Source organism: Pituophis catenifer, unplaced genomic scaffold (genome assembly GCF_029215685.1).
Source record: "Pituophis catenifer annectens isolate HBS135680 unplaced genomic scaffold, rPitCat1.0.hap2 SCAF_13, whole genome shotgun sequence".
Taxonomy (NCBI): Eukaryota; Metazoa; Chordata; class Lepidosauria; order Squamata; family Colubridae; genus Pituophis; species Pituophis catenifer.
The window spans coordinates 20,220,273-20,237,134 of record NW_027256893.1 but is presented as its reverse complement, the minus strand read 5'-3'; the positions used below and the strand labels follow the sequence as shown (position 1 = coordinate 20,237,134).

At 43.2% G+C, this 16,862-nt stretch overlaps 1 protein-coding gene across 1 annotated transcript; it reads left to right on the top strand.

Annotated features, from left to right (window-relative positions):
* Window positions 1-3,475: 3,475 nt before the first annotated feature.
* Window positions 3,476-15,190, top strand: LOC139323745 (bromodomain-containing protein 7-like). Its single transcript, XM_070953212.1, has 10 exons — window positions 3,476-3,548; window positions 6,151-6,359; window positions 7,451-7,580; window positions 8,486-8,543; window positions 10,294-10,438; window positions 12,301-12,411; window positions 12,661-12,842; window positions 13,849-13,972; window positions 14,721-14,796; window positions 15,135-15,190. Exons 1-10 carry the CDS (start codon window positions 3,491-3,493, stop codon window positions 15,188-15,190), a joined length of 1,149 nt encoding a protein of 382 aa, XP_070809313.1. The 5' UTR covers window positions 3,476-3,490.
* The last annotated feature ends 1,672 nt before the right edge of the window (window positions 15,191-16,862 follow it).

The window sequence follows — 16,862 nt, the reverse complement described above, 5'->3', positions numbered from 1 at the left end:
CAAATGCCATCACCCTACTAAACAAATAATTCCCTCAACACTGTCAAACTAGTTGCTAAGTCTGCATTACTATTAATCTTCTCATCGTTCCTTTCACCCTTCTCCTCCCACTTATGACTATATGACTGTAATTTTGTTGCTTGTATCCTTACAATTTATATTGCTATTGTTTCCTGATTGCTTATTTGTCCCTGATGACTATCATTAAGTGTTGTACCTTATGATTCTTGATGAAGTATCTTTTCTTTTATGTACATTGAGAGCATATGCACCAAAGACAGATTCCTATTCTATTCTATTCTATTCTATTCTATTCTATTCTATTCTATTCTATTCTATTCTATTCTATTCTATTCTAACTGAAGATGCCCCTACAAGCAATTGTTGGAAATATTTCTTTCTATGTTATTCAATAATCCAGCAGCTAAACTGATCTCTTAACAACCTCCGAAGTTACTAAATAATCAAGCAAGTTTGCCTTACCTGAACTAGAAATCCATATTTCATGAAGGGGGAAAAAATGCTGAACCATTTTCCTTGGCGTATCACACCCCCAAGTGGAAGGAAACACTCCCAATCTGTAGAACTTCCTTCTCCAAGGAGGCGCCCTCCAGAGAGAAAGAGACAACTGGGAGGGAAGATACCTTCCACATCTTTTGAACTACATCTCCCATGATCCCAATCGCCATAGCGAAAGCAAGGGTTTGTGGGAAAGGTAGTTTTGTTTATCTCATCTCACTCACAGAGCGACCCTGGACTGTGCACAATTAAAAACACAATTTTAACTAACCAGGATTTTTTTAAAAAATAAAAATAAAATAAACATCCAGAAGACATGAGAATGTCTACCCTTGTGTGCACATTCCCAGAATTCCCCAATCCTTGAGCCTTGGTAGTACAGGGGTTTAAGGCACCCTGTTATTAAGCTGGTTATTAAGACCAGCTGCCTGCAATTACTGCAGGGTTCGAATCTCGCCAAGGCTCAAGGTTGACTCAGCCTTCCATCCTTTCTAAGGTAGGTGAAATGAGGACCCAGATTGTGGGGGCAATAAGCTGACTTTGTATAAATATACAAAAGGATGAAGGCTATTGCTGAGCACATTGTAAGCCGCCCTGAGTCTTCGGAGAAGGGCGGCATATAAATCAAATTAAAAAAAAAAAAAATCCACTGGCTAGCTGGGAATTTGGGAGAGTGGTCAGGTCACCCTGCTGAGTATGGATTGGAAGTTGTGGTAGAGGAAATGGTTAAGAGCAAAATTCCTCTTTCCAACGGGAACAAAATTTTGCAAAGAAGGTAGGAATAGAGAACATTTTTCAGCAGGTTCACCAAACTTAAGATAATGTAGAGAGTCAAGCAGGTGTCCTTGAAGCAAATATTTGGACATTGGTAATAAAAAGGGACACGGTGGCTCCGTGGCTAAGACGCTGAACTTGTCAATCGAAAGGTCGGCAGTTCAGCGGTTCGAATCCCTAGTGCCGCGTAAGGGGTGAGCTCCCGTTCCTTGTCCCAGCTTCTGCCGACCTAGCAGTTCGAAAGCAGGTAAAAAATGTAAGTAGAAAAATAGGGACCACCTTTGGTGGGAAGGGAACAGCGGTCCGTGCGCCTTTGGCATTGAGTCATGCCGGCCACATGACCATGGAGACGTCTTCGGACAGCGCTGGCTCTTCAGCTTTGAAACGGAGATGAACATCGCCCCCTAGAGTGGGGAACAACTAGCACATATGTGTGAGGGGAACCTTTACCTTTACCTTAAACCGGCAATCGTCGACTTACAACAGTTCATTTAGTGACCGCTCAAAGTTACAATGGCACTGAAAAAAGTGACATGCCCATTTTTCGCACTTTTTTTATTTTATATTTATTTTTATATGCCGCCCTTCTCCAGAGACTCAGGGCGGCTTACAATGCGTTAAGCAATAGCCTTCATACTTTTGTATATTTTTTATACAAAGTCAGCTTATTGCCCCCACAACCGGGTCCTCAATTTACCCACTTTAGAAAGGATGGAAGGCTGAGTCGACCTTGAGCCTGGTGAGAATTGAACTCGCAGTAATTGCAGGCAGCTGGATGTTAAATGCTGCCTTAGTAGGAGGCATTAGCCTCCTACGCCACTCAGGCTCCTGTTGCCGTATCCCCATGGTCACATGATTTACATTCGGATGCTTAGCATCCCTCAAACCCTGGGACGGGAAATGGAAATCCGAAGAAATGGAGGCTGAACAAAAAGAGAATATTTCTAGCTCGGGATTGAAATGTGGAGTCCTTGGTGGTGTCTGAGCTTGGTGGTTTTCCTGCAGATGTTTCATTACCCAACCAGTGTTAGAAGGGAATGAGGTTTGTGAGAGGAGGAGGAGAAGGAGGAGGAAGGAGGAAGAGGAGGACTGTGAGGGTCCTTGGTGCTCTCTGACAGATGATTTCTTGCAGATGTTTCATTACCCAACTAGGTAAAAATCATCAGTGTAAGAAGGGAATGAGGTTTGTGGAGAGGAGGAGCAGGAGGAGCAGGAGGAGGAAGAGGAGGAGGAGGAGGAGGAGGAGGAGGAGGAGGAGGAAGGAGAACTGTGGGGGTCCTTGGTGCTCTCTGACTTGGATGTTTTCTTGCAGACGTTTCATCACCCAACTAGGTAATATCATCCGTGTTAGAAGGGAATGAGGTTTGTGGAGAGGAGGAAGAGGAGGAGGAGGAGGAGGAGGAAGAGGGAGAGGGAGAGGAGGAAGGAGGGAGAGGAGGACTGTGGGGGTCCTTGGTGCTCTCTGGCTTGGATGTTGTTTTCTCGCAGACGTTTCATCACCCAACTAGGTAACATCATCAGTGCGAGAAGACAGTAGGGTTCAAGCGCCGATGACGTCACCTAATTCAGGTAATGAAACCCCTGCAAAGGGAGCTGCTAAGCTCAGAGAGCGCCCCTCAAATTAAGGCTGACTCTCTTATCCCGACTCCCCCGTTAGGATGCGAGCAGCTCGCTTCCGCTGCAGAAACCCCGAGCGCCCCTCGAGGGCAGCAGAGGGTGGATGCCAAGCAACGGGTCGCCGCAATGACAGGGCGGCAACACTAGAGGGCGCTGCCTCTTTCGCAGGCTCCGGCCGCTCGCCTCCCCCTCCTCCCTCCCCTGCGGGCCCATAGAGCTAGAAGCCTAGAGTGGCACGAATTTCCACACAGGTTTTTTTTTGGGGGGGGGGGGCTGCTTTTCCTATATATTGCAAAATCTCAGGCAGACGCCAGGGGGCGCTAAGAGGGGAGGATGGCCCCCGGCGCCTCTTTACTGCCGCCTCGAGGACCGCCGGCTCCCTCAGAGGGCATCCGAGGCCGGTCGGACGCCCCCGATTGTGGGGGCGGGGGCTCCGAGGACCCTCCCCCCCCCCCCGTTTCTGAGGAGAAAGAGCGCGCGGAACCCAACAGCGCCACCTCGCGAACGTCCCTCCTGGCCCCGCCCCCTTCGCTGCTCTCGCGAGAGCCGGGCGGCGCGAGGGTGACGTCACCGCCGCCCGATGCGGGCCATGGGCAAGAAGCACAAGAGGCACAAGGGGGAGAAATACCCGTATGAAGGTACCGGCGGCGCCCGTGGGGAGGGGGGGAGGGGGAGAGAGAGGGAGGGAGAGGTGGGCCGGGGGCGCCTCCCGTCCGCCCGAGACCCCCGCTGTCTTCCTGGGGGAGGGAAGGGAGAGAGGGAGGAGCAGGGACCGGCCGGGGGTCTCGATCTGTCAGCCTTCGGGGGAAACCAGGGCTCCCATAATCCCCTGCTGGGAGGGAGGGAGGGAGGGAGGGGGGATCTGCACCTCCCAGAATCCCCTGCCAGAGGGAATGTGCAGCCCCCCCAAATCCCCAATTTTTTGGGGGGGGACTGCAGCTCCCAGCATCCCCTCTCAGAAGGAACTGCAATTCCCAGAATCCCCTGCCAGAGGGAAATCAGCAACTCCCAGAATCCCCTATGGGGGGGGAGAAACTTCAGCCCCCAAAATCCCCAACTGGGGGTGAACTGCAGCTCCCATAATCCCCTGCTGGGAGGGAGGGAGGGGGGGATCTGCACCTCCCAGAATCCCCTGCCAGAGGGAATATGCAGCCCCCCAAATCCCCAATTTTGGAGGGGGGGGACTGCAGCTCCCAGCATCCCCTCTCAGAAGGAACTGCAATTCCCAGAATCCCCTGCCAAAGGGAAATCAGCAACTCCCAGAATCCCCTATGGGGGGGGAGAAACTGCAGCCCCCAAAATCCCCAACTGGGGGTGAACTGCAGCTCCCATAATCCCCTGCTGGGAGGGAGGGAGGGGGGATCTGCACCTCCCAGAATCCCCTGCCAGAGGGAATGTGCAGCCCCCCAAATCCCCAATTTTTGGGGGGGGGGACTGCAGCTCCCAGCATCCCCTCTCAGAAGGAACTGCAATTCCCAGAATCCCCTGCCAAAGGGAAATCAGCAACTCCCAGAATACCCTATGGGGGGGGAGAAACTGCAGCCCCCAAAATCCCCAACTGGGGGTGAACTGCAGCTCCCATAATCCCCTGCCAGAGGGAACTGCAATTCCCAGTATCCCCTGCCAGAGGGAATCAGCAATTCCCAGAATCCTCCACTGGGGGGGTAAGTGCAGCCCCCCAAATCCCCAATTTGGGGGGGGACTGCAGCTCCCAGCATCCCCTGTCAGAAGGAACTGCAATTCCCAGAAACCCCTGCGAAAGGGAAATCAGCAACTCCCAGAATCCCCTACCAGAGGGAACTGCAATTCCCAGCATCCCCTGTCAGAAGGAACTGCAATTCCCAGAAACCCCTGCCAGAGGGAATCAGCAATTCCCAGAATCCTCTACTGGAGGCAACTGGAGCCCCCGAAATCCCCTACTGGGGGGAACTGCAGCCCCCAAAATCCCCTGTGAGAAGGAACTGCAATTCCCAGTATCCCCTGTCAGAAGGAATTGCAATTCCCAGAATCCCCTGCCAAAGGGAAATCAGCAACTCCCAGAACCCCCGACAGAAGGCACTGCAATTCTGCAATTGTGGCTTGACTACAGTTCCCAGCAGCCCCAGCCAGAAGAGTGGCATTTCTAATAAAATATACATGCACATTGCTTCAGGTCTTTGTATCTCCATGCGTATCTATCCATGTCCTTGTTAACTTAAGTGTGTGTCCCATCTGTATTATTATACAAATCTTTTTCGCGCAGTTTTTCCCTCTTCATTGGCAGGGTTACCTAGAAAACTTCATTTTATTTCACTATGAAATGAAATCTAATTTTGGAACGAATCCCAAACTTTTCTTAGCCTCTTTCTTTATGAAAGCAGTTTATTTATGGCTTTGTATGTTGAATTGTTCATTTTTCTCAAGCTATTTGGAAAAAAGGTACATAGATATTTATAGCGCATCCCTAAACTCGGAAGGGAACATCACACTAAGCAAATGTATTGCGGTTCAGAGCAATGTGAAAATTTGCCTCTCTGTATTTAATAACGATAACGTTGGCTAGTGATGTTGCTAAGGGTTAAGCATTGCTTCTTGAGCATTCAGGTGATATAATTAAAATTGGGGTCAAGGTCAGTGGATAAGTGTATATTCTGGTATGATTGGCAGAATTACTGCTAATTTCCAGTAGTAATTCAAAATATTCAAAGCAAATCTAAGATCTGTCTTATGAAGTCTTAATCTGCTATCTTTAAATATCTTAACTATAGATAGTCTTTGACTTACAACCACAATTGAGCCCAACATTTCTGTTGCTAAGTGAGACATTTGTTAAGTGAGTTTTGCTGTATTTGATGACCTTTCTTGCAGCCGTTGTTAAATGAATCACTGTGGTTGTTAAGTGAGTAAACCAGTTGTTATGTGAATCTGGCTTCCCCATTGACTTTGCTTGTACGAAGGTCTCAAAAAGGGATCATGTGACCCCAGGACACTTCACAAATATGAGTCAGTTGCCAGGCATTTGAATTTTGATCACATGACTACAGGGAATGCTACAACAGTCGTAAGTATGAAAAATGGTCATAAGTCACTTTTTTCAGTGCCATTGTAACTTCAAACTGTCACTAAATGAATGGTTGTAAGTCAAGAACTATCTGTAATCTTAATCATTTTTTTTAAATTCACAATTGAATTGGTTAGGCGTTAACATTGCCAATATTTAGAAAGCTTAACCGGGAGTTCCCCTTTATATGTTTCTTCAAGAATATGTAGAAAAACCATTAAAACTTGTCTTGAAAGTGGGAGGAAGCGAAGTCGCAGAACTATCTACTCAGAGCTCGGTTCACGATTCATCCCTGTATGAAGACAAAAGCGAACATGAAAAACACAAAGACAAGAAAAGAAAGAAAAGGAAAAAAATGGAAAAACAAGTCCCTGGTGAGGAAAAGGAAAAAAGGAAGAGAAAAGTAAAGGTAATTATTAGAACATTTACTTGGTTTACTTTAAGAGCTGGGGTGGCGCAGTGGTTAGAATGAAGTATTGCAGGCTGACTCTGCCATCTGCCAGCAGTTCAATTCTCATTGGCTCAAACTGGATTCTATCTATCTTCTCTCTTTCCGAGGTCAGTAAAATGAGGACCCAGATTGTTGGGGCCAATATGCTGACTCTGTAAACTGCTTAGAGAGGGCTATAAAGCACTGTGAAGCGGCATATAAGTCTTAAGTGCTATTGCTATCCATCCATCCATCCCTCCCTTCCTTCCTTCCTTCTGTGGTACAATGGTTAGAATGCAGTATGGCAAGCTCTGCCCACAGCCAGGAGTTCAATCCTGACGTGCTCAAGGTTGACTCAGCCTTACAACCTTCCAAGGTCGGTAAAATGAGGACCCAGATTGTTGAGGGCAATATGCTGACTCTGTAAACCGCTTAGAGAGGGCTGTAAGCACTGCGAAGTGGTATATAAGTCTAAATCCTGTTACTAAGTGCTATTAAAATGTTAAAAAAATGTTTATTTATGCCGGATTGTGTTTGAGATTATTAAATGGGGCATGAAAATAATCCAGAACAAGTTTAAAAAGGTAGAAAGTCTCCCTTTCAAATATTGGTTACATTTAAATTGGGGAAAAAATAGATACGGTGCTCTGTAAAATTCCTTTTATTTCAGAGAAGACTCTTGTGAATAATTTGTGACTCTTAGATACTGCTAGGCTGCGGCTCCCATCAATTCTGGCCTTATTGCTCATGCTGGTTTGGGATCCAGTATCTGCAGACTCCCCATTTTCCAGATACTCGAAAACTTTTTATATACGAAGCAGCAAAAATATATCCTAGTAGAAATAATTTCCATGAGCCAATTGTCTAACCTGATACAACTCCCACTTCCTGCATTCCTGTGAACGGAGATGCTTTTAACGTTAATGAATGTCCTAATTAATGCAACTACGTTGATTTATGCCAAATATTGCAGAATAATTTTGACTTAAGCCTTGCACAAAGAAGCTGCGCTTCATATTTTGCAACCGGTTGCACTGATGTTTCACAAGCATTTTTCATTGTTTCTTCAGGAAGATAAAAAGAAGCGAGATCGAGATGCTGGTGAGAGCGAAGGAGAAAGAGAACTTAAATGTCAGTCTCCTTTAAGACTGGAAGTGCCGCTTGTAAAATCGCTAGCAAGCAGTTTAGCAAAACAGGAAGGTAAAGGAAATGCTATTTTTCTTTCAAATCCCTATGCAGTTTTTTCTGGTTTTGTAGTAAAAAAAAATCATTAATAGAATACAATACAATACAATACAATTCTTTATTTGCCAAGTGTGATTGGGGACACAAGGAATTTGTCTTGATGCATACGCTCTCAGTGTACATAAAAGAAAAGATACCTTCGTCAAGAATCATAAGGTACAACACTTAATGATAGTCATAGGGTACAAATAAGCAATCAGGAAACAATATCAATATAAATCGTAAGGATACAAGTAACAAAATTACAGTCATACAGTCATAAGTGGAAGGAGATAGGTGGTGGGAACAATGAGAAGATTAATAGTAATGCAGATTTAGTAAATAGTTTGACAGTGTGTAAATAGTTTGACAGTGTTGAGGAAATTATTTGTTTAGCAGAGTGATGGTGTTCGGGGGAAAAAACTGTTCTTGCGTCTAGTTCTTGTTTGCTCTATATTAATATTAATCTATTAATAAAATAATGGTACTAAACCATAACTACTGATGCAAACGGTAACAAGATAAATCCTAAATAAGCATTGCACCAACTACACTTTGTCGTTTTCTCGAGGATGTTTCTGTGTCGTTTTTTCTGCCTAAAACTCATTGGCAAATTCCTCTAAAATTAAATAAATGTTATTCTCCTGGAGAAAGACCCAGACTTTTGCTAGTTTGCAAAGACGGAACTCAAGAGTATCTTCACTGATGTGGAAACTTTGTTAAAATACAGTAATGAAGGATAAACAGACTTCTTAAATGTATCTCATTGTCTTTGTATCACTCTTTAATCCTTTGTTTGTCACGATTTAGTACTTTGTTTCCATCCAAATATAGAGATCTCTTTTCTGTTTTGTTTCCTTTTCCTCTTTTTTTTATCCTAGAAGTAGAACAGACACCCCTTCAAGAAGCTTTGAACCAGCTTGTAAGACAACTACAGAGGTGAGTGGTCGCTGCATTTTGTGCATAAATGCTGTTGTTTATAGGAATTAGTAAAGAGGTTAATGCCTCAATAATATCAGTGGTCAAAGCTAAATCAAAGTCGCATCTTGGGGCATAATTCTTATAACACCTGAATTTAATATTTGCTTTCTCTCTTAAATAAACAAAAAGATTATTGCAGTGCTTTGACTGGTAATTTTGCCGTGTTTACAAATTGAAATAACTTTGAAATAATCCAGGTATTATACTCCTATTATAGATTTAGCTATTCAGTCCAGCTATTATATTATTATTATTATTATTATAGATTATTATATATCTTTTCATTAAACATGAAACTCAGTCAACTGAACATTCAAAAATGCATCACAAATAACATTGACTGGTGCTAATGGTTGATACGGGTTGCTGCCAGCATCCTAGGTATGAACCAAGTACCTTCTTAAGATGTACGATGTTCCAAGTAGCGCAGTTTTTTGCAGTTCCGCTGGTGTTATTGCAGGAAGCTGCAATTTGTTGATGTATCTTATAAAATACTTGGACATGGTACCAAGTGCCCCGATGACAACGGGTATCACTGTTACATGTTTCATCCATAGCCGTGTAGTTTCGATGGTCAGGTCGTGATAGTTCATGATTTTTTCCAGTTCTTTTTCTTCAACTCCGGCATCTCCTGGTACTGCGATGTCAATAAATTGTATGTTTCGGTTTTCGACAACTGTGATATCTGGCATGTTGTGTTCCAAGTGACGATCCGTCTGTATTCGAAAGTCCCACAAGATCTTCACCTTCTCATTTTCTATAACTTTTTCCACTTTATGTCCCCATGACTTTTTGGATACAGGAAAGTCATATTTTTTACATAATGACCAGTGGATTAATTTAGCAACTTGGTCATGTCTAGCTTTGTAATCAGTTTGTGCGATTTTGCTGCATTCACATATTAAATGTGAAACAGTTTCGACTTTATTGTTGCAGAGTCGGCAGTTTGGATTGATGATGGATTTTTGTATCTTTGCTTTCATGGCATTAGTTTGTAGTGCTTGTTCTTGAGCAGCGAGTATTAAACCTTCCATTTCTTTCTTGATGGTTCCCATCTTAAGTAAATGTAAAGTTGTCATCACATTTTCCTTCAATGTTTTTCAAGTGCTGTCCATGCAAAGCTTTGGTTTTCCATCTATTTAATCTGTCATCCAGCTGTTTTCCCTTATATCCTGCCTTTGTTTCTGTTGTTTTTATAATGTTCTCCATTTTCACAGCCTGCAGCAATTTTTCTTTACTTTGGTTCATATAATCATTCAAAGTTTTTATTATTATTATTATTATTATTATTATTATTATTATTATTATTATTATTATTATTATTATTATTATTATTAGCCTTTAGAGTACTCTCCATTTTGCAGAACAGATCACATTTAAAGGAGAGGAAATTATTTTGGACATCTGTAGTGGCCTTGAACATGAAGCTCTCAAAATCCTCTATAGTTTAGTTTAGAAATCTCAACCACATTTTAGTCATATAATCTCAGTATAAAAAGTGGGTATGAGAGGGATGGGGACAGAGAGATTTCTACATTTTTAAAAAAAAAATAAAAAGGGGTTGGCATAAGGCCAGATCTGCTTCTAGTTTCATCTTAGTTTTCTACTTTCTTTTAAGTCGGAGTCATGTCTTCCTTTTTAATAGTAAAACTCTGTTCTTTGTTATAGAAACGGAACATGAAACGCTGTTCTTTTCATTTCTTAACAGAAAAGATCCAAACGCTTTCTTTTCATTTCCTGTGACGGACTTCATCGCTCCTGGTTACTCCATGATCATTAAACGCCCAATGGATTTTAGTACTATGAAAGAGAAGATAAAGAATAATGGTTACCAATCCATAGAAGAGCTAAAGGTGCTTATAATTTATATCCTAACCGCAGAGAGGGGATTAAATGTCAACACTTGCCGGCAGTCGCAATTGTGATGGGCAGAATTTGTCAAAACATACCTTTCACTTGGAGACTGAACTTTCCTAGTTTTATGAGCAAAGAATCGTTTTAAGAATTCCCTTTGCTTTGAAAAGGCTTTGTGGATTTCTTCAGTAGTGCTTCAAAGAATAATTTGCAAGCGGTTATAGGATTGGAATGGACAGTTGCAGAAAAAGAGAAAATTGAAAAGCCAAAATACGTTTTTGCAGGTAGTCCTTATTACTTAACAACAGTTCGTTTAGTGACCGAAGTTACAATGGCACTGAGGAAAAAAAGCAACTGATGTCTATTTTTCATACTTACGACCGTTTGCAGCATCCCCATGGTCACACGATCGCTATCCATGTGATTCCCCTTTGAGACAAGCAACTGTGGTTACTCACTTAACAACTGGCAAGAAAGGTCATAAAATGGGTCAAAACTCATTTAGCAATTGTCTCGCTTAGCAACATAAATTTTGTGCTCAATTGTGGTCGTAAGACGAGGACTACCTGTATTAGAGCTTGAGACAGTGTAAAACAAGGTGGGCTAAGGTTTTATGTTAGCTTAAGGAGAACTTGTCTGTATGTTTGTCAGATTAATAGATCAATAATAATCATATTATTATATATAAACACTGGAAGTTTTTAAGAAGAGGTTGGATAAGCATTTGTCTGAAGTGATGTAGGGTTTCCTGCCTAAGCAGGGGGTTGGACTAGAAGACCTCCAAGGTCCCTTCCAACTCTGTTATTCTATTCTATTCTATTCTATTCTATTCTATTCTATTCTATTCTATTCTATTCTATTCTATTCTATTCTATTCTATTCTATTCTATTCTATTCTATATAATAATCACAAAAGTTCATTGACTGTCCCCAGCCACTCTTCTGCAATATACTAAAGGATGAAGCCATTGAAATTCAAAAGGAACTTATTCAACCAGCATAATAGGACGAGAAAAATATATATTTGAATTTCATCTTTTCCTTAAGAGGAGAAGAAAGATTGAGAAACGTTTGCACATAATCAGAACTAAATGTCTTTTTTTTCCCCCTTTTGCATCGCCATTATCGCTTTTAGAATAAATAATAGCTTTATTGGAATAAACAGCAAAACACGTATTATACGTTAAACTTGCCTCTTTCCTCTTTCTGAGCACTGCTGGTTAAAATATCTTGTCTCCGCACAACCCTTCTATTTGTACACATTAAAGAGAAACGCAAGGCAGTAGTAGTGGTGCATTAATGCGTCCAACCTGACAAAACAACGCTCTGATCTCTCGGGAGAACTGTCGGTGACGAACGCCGCCTTTATCGGTGCATTAATAGCAAAGTGTAAAAAATCAGAGGTCTGTCACCAGCACTTCTGGCCTCACACGGGATCTGTCATCCGGGAAGCTCATCAGCTGTTCGCCCAACATTGTGCAAGCTGATGTTGAAAGAGAAGAAGTCTCAAATCCCACCTCCAGGTTCGGCCTGTCATTCCAGCTTGAAGGCAACATTGAGGGAGCATCCTTAGAACATCCTCTGGATAAATCATCCTTTCTTAATATATACATGTTTCCTTAGGGGCGTGGTGGCTCAATGGCTAAGACACTGAGCTTGTCGATCAAAAGGTTGGCAGTTCAGCCGTTCAAATCCCTAGTGCTGCATTACGGGGTGAGCTCCCATTACTTGTCCCAGCTTCTGCCAACCTTTTGTGCTTCCCTTCCATAAGCAACTCAGAATCCATAGCTTGACATGCATTTTTATAGGCAATAATCCCAGAATTCTGCGCTCATGTGCCTTCATTTTTCTATTTATACAGGACAATTTCAGACTGATGTGTACAAATGCGATGGTCTATAATAAACCAGAGACAATTTATTATAAAGCTGCGAAAAAGCTCCTACATTCCGGAATGAAAATACTCAGTCAGGTAATTGATGGAGGGAATTCTGAGAGTTAAAATCCACACATCTTAAAGTTGAGAGACACTTCTTTATAGTACTTAATTCTTGGGATCATCTATTTGAAGGCAAATCATTATGGACTCTTGTAAATGCCTCTGGTCGAATACATCCTTTGTATTTCTAGAAAATTAGGTACCTAATTCATTAAGTTGCACAGGTTTTTCATCTGGTCGGAGTAAAGCAGCAAATTCACGTCACTTGTCTTGTTTTCTTAGGAACGAATTCAGAGTTTAAAACAAAGCATTGACTTCATGGCAGATCTTCAGAAAAGCAGGAAGCAGGCGGACAAAACCGGCTTGCAGTCTGGGGGAGAAGAAGAGGATGGTCTCGGAAAAGATGGAGACCCCACAGACATAGACCTCAGAGCTTTTAAAAGTCCCATCAAAGATTTCAAAAAGTGATTATATTCCCCCAGAAGCTGATATTTCCCCCCCCCCCCCATTTCAATAGAATCAGGAGCGGGAAACTGTGCAAGACAGTTTGGTGTTGTGGTTAAGGTACCAGGCTAGAAAGCAGAAGATAAGTGAGTTCTATTCCTGCCTTCGACACAAAACCAGCTGGATAAACTTGGCCAGTCACTCTCTCTCAGCCCCAGGAAGAAGGCAGTCGTCTTCTTCTTTTAACGACCTCTTGCGGGGTGGAGTCTGGGCAACTGAATGGAGCTAGCAGAGTGTTTACTGGCCGGATGCCCTCCCTGTCGCCAATGTGGAGTTCTGTTCAGCATATACACTCATTATGCCCAGAGAGAGAAATATCTGCCTCTACCTAGGATCAAACTCACAGCCTCCTGATTGTGAGGCAAGAGCTCCACCTCTTGGCCACTGCACCACTCCCAGGAAGAAGGCAGTATTGTTTAAAAATATTAAAACTCTTTTTTAAATTAGGTTAGCAAATCCAGTGAGAAGTTCATGTAATGAAGCCAATTCCCGATATGCATCCACCTCACTGACTAACTGTCGGTTTCACTCTTTTAACTGATGAAGAGGAGCACGGTGGCTTGTGTGGTTAGGACGCTGGCTTAACAAGCAACAAGCTGGCGTTCGAAACCCGGATGCTGCCATGGAATGGGGTGAGCTCCCGTCCTTCGCTCTAGCTCCTGCCGGGGACATGAAAGGAGCCCCCAGGCAACAGTGATATCACTGGCCAATCTTTTGACCCGGAAGCACTTAGTGAAAAACAAACAAACAAAAAACCCTGATGAAGAACATGACAATTGCTAGTTGCTGTTACCAATTATTAGCATTTACCATTTCTAATATTCAGAATCCAAAGGACTGTGCATTTTTTCTTATCATACTGATATTAAAAACTGTTACGTTCTAAAAGGGAACAAAATAATGTATATTGGTTTTTTATGTGTGTTTTTAATGCCTTTTTTATTATTATTATTATTTTGGCCCCAGAAGAGAGAAAGAACTACTGGAAGAAAAAATTAGGAACAGTAATTTAGAGAAGGAACAAGAACTGATTGAACGAATAATTAAAGATTCAGGAGGGAAGTTGACCAAACGTTCTGCAAACACTCAGGTAAGCAGACAAAAGTTACGAAATGTTTAGAAAACTTCAGTTTCCGCTCTAAGTCTCCGAGTCTCAACATAATGCTTTAAATGTTAGCATCCCTCCACATCTCCATTAATTGAAACAGTTAGCAAAACAGTTACTTACCCTACTTTTCGGCGTATAAGACGCACTCCCCCCTCCCCCAAAGAGGGTGGAAATGTTGGTGCGTCTTATACACCGAATACAGCCATTTTTGGCCTCCCGAAACCCTGCCCCGCATATCCCGTTTCCCCAAAAACGGGGCCTGCAGAGTGCTCCTGGGAGCTAGGGAGGGCAAAAACGTGACACGGGGGTTTGGGAGGGGCAAAAACGATCCTGTTTTTTGCAAAAAACGGGGCCTGCAGAAGATGTGGGAGGCCTGCAGAGTGCTCTTGGGGGCTGGAGAGGGCACAAACGCGATACGTGGGGGTTTGGGAGGCCAAAAACGGGCCCAGAAGCACTCTACAGGCCTCCAAAACCCTCTGCACATCCTGTTTTAGCGAAAAACAGGCCCGTTTTTTTGCAAAAACAGAATGCACAGAGGGTTTAGGAGGCCTGCAGAGTGCTCCTGAGGGCTGGGGGAGGGCAAAAACTTTTCCTTGTTTATCTCTTCAGTGGGTTTTATAGTCTGAAAAATACGGTAGCTTTTTTTTTTTTAACTCAGTAAAAAAAATGGCTCCTTTTTGTACTAGCCCTTTAATCTCTTGATTCGCTTCAATAGCTTGTTCTTTTCCAGTGTGAGTTTGAGAGAAGAAAACCTGATGGCACAACCACCCTGGGACTTCTTACTCCAGCCGAGAATATGGCAGGAGGTAATGCATGCTAGAGCGATTTTAATATTCCTCCTGGGGGGTTGCGTTTGCAAATGATGGGGATGATTCATTTAAAACTGGTGCCGAAGGACAATTCCTACTGCTATCTTACAAAGCCTGATATTAAATATACCTCAATCGGTTTGTCTTTCAAATGAGTAGCATGTCAGGGTTCCAACTGATGCCCTAATTAAATCATGAACCTCGAGCCAAGCTTCAAAAGAAATCCAGTTATTTATTAGGAGCGTCATGTCCGCAGGTTCCCAAGTGAAGCCAGCTCTGACCCTATGTAATTTACACTCCGATTATGGCCCTGTTTCCCCCCCTCCTCCCCCCAGGGTGTGTCATCAATCACATTCGCCAACGGAACAATTTCCCAGGCCGGCTGCTGTAGGCAACCCTGGGATACAGCCTTAAGAGGGATAAGCATGGAATGTGCCTCTGTCTTAGGCTGCCTTGCCGTTTCACCAGTTTTCCCATCCCCCCTGGCCTATGAGAGCAGGCCGGGGGATACTTTGCGAGTTGACAGCATTTAATCGGAGAAACGCTGAGCTATAGGAGGAAGGTTTTAGGAAAACCCCTTGCTAAAATGTAAATTTGGACATGCTTCCATTCCAAAGGCCAACTTTTCAATTGAATGACACAGGGAAAACATAACCCTTTCCATTGCTTAATTTGAATGTGTTATAACCCCCTTTTAGCGGGGGTTTTTCCCTTCATCTAATACAGATCACAAAAAAACTCTCATTATACAAAATTTAAACTCCCGTTCCTTCATTCTAAGCTTCATAGTGATTCTACGCTTCTCTCTATTTTCTTACATCTACAGCCTTCTTATTGCAATAGGTTTAGAGCTATTTCTATCTTATTTCATCTTTTGCTGCTGTCTGTTTTTCCTCCTCCCACTTCGTTGCTGTCTCAAGGACTCTTTGAGTCCTTTTTCGCCACTTGATTTCTTTTCCTTAAGAGATCTGAAATTGGGATAAACTCTCCCATGAAAAAGAGAATGAGGCTGTTTTAACTCTCCTTCCCCAGGTAGTCTCAAAGGTGCTTTTTCAAGAGGCAACTGGACTTTCTGTTTTTTCTTTGAAGACGTTTCGCTTCTCATCCAAGAAAGCAGCTGCTGCTGCTGCTGCTGCTGCTTCTTTGTCTTCTCCTTCTTCTTCTCCTCCTTCTTCCCTCTTTTTCTTCCTCCTCCTCCTCTCCTCCTCTCCTCCTCCTCCTCCTCCTCCTCCTCCTCCTCCTCCTCCTCCTCCTCCTCTTCTCTTCTTCTTCTTCTTCTTCTTCTTCTTCTTCTTCTTCTTCTTCTTCTTCTTCTTCTTCTTCTTCTTCTTTTTCTTCTTCATCTTCTTCTTCTTCTCCTCCTCCTCCTCCTCCTCCTCCTCCTCCTCCTCCTCCTCCTCCTCCTGCCTCCTCCTCCTCTCCTCCTCCTCTTCCTTCTTCTTCTTCTTCTTCTTCTTCTTCTTCTTCTTCTTCTTCTTCTTCTTCTTCTCTTCTTCTTCTTCTTTTTCTTCTTCATCTTCTTCTTCTTCTCCTCCTCCTCCTCCTTCTCCTTCTTCTTCTCCTCCTCCTTCTTCCTCTTTTTCTTCCTCCTCCTCCTTCCCTCCTCCTCCTCCTCCTTCTTCTCCTCCTCCTCCTTCCTCTTTTTCTTCCTCCTCCTCCTCCTCCTTCTTCCTCTTTTTCTTTCTCCTCCTCCTTCCCTCCTTCTTCTTCTCCTTCTTCTCCTTCTTCTTCTCCTTCTTCTTCCTTCCTACCTTCCTACCTTCCTTCCTTCCTTCGTCTTCTCTGAAGAAGCTTCTTGGATGAGAAGCGAAACGTCTTCAAAGAAAAACCAGAAAGTCCTGTTGCCTCTTGAAAAAAGCACCTTTGGGACAACCATGACCTGGATGAACTGAGAATCTCCATAGGCACCTCCTTCCCAGGCAGCATCAAAACTCTGAATCCCAGGAAGGGGTGGGGAAATGCCCTCTTGAGATGCACTTATTATAATGTTCAAGTCAGAGGCAAAAGTGTTCCTAAAAGAATTATTTTTCCCATCATTTATTGTCGCAAAAACGTGAGAAAAT

Bases quoted from the DNA above. Each gene is read 5' to 3' on its own strand.
- LOC139323745 (XM_070953212.1), top strand. From the start codon at position 3,491: ATGCGGGCCATGGGCAAGAAGCACAAGAGGCACAAGGGGGAGAAATAC. The intron at 3,549-6,150 runs GTACCGGCGGCG...TGTTTCTTCAAG, and splicing joins GGAGAAATACCCGTATGAAG to AATATGTAGAAAAACCATTA. The intron at 6,360-7,450 runs GTAATTATTAGA...TTGTTTCTTCAG, and splicing joins AAAGGAAGAGAAAAGTAAAG to GAAGATAAAAAGAAGCGAGA.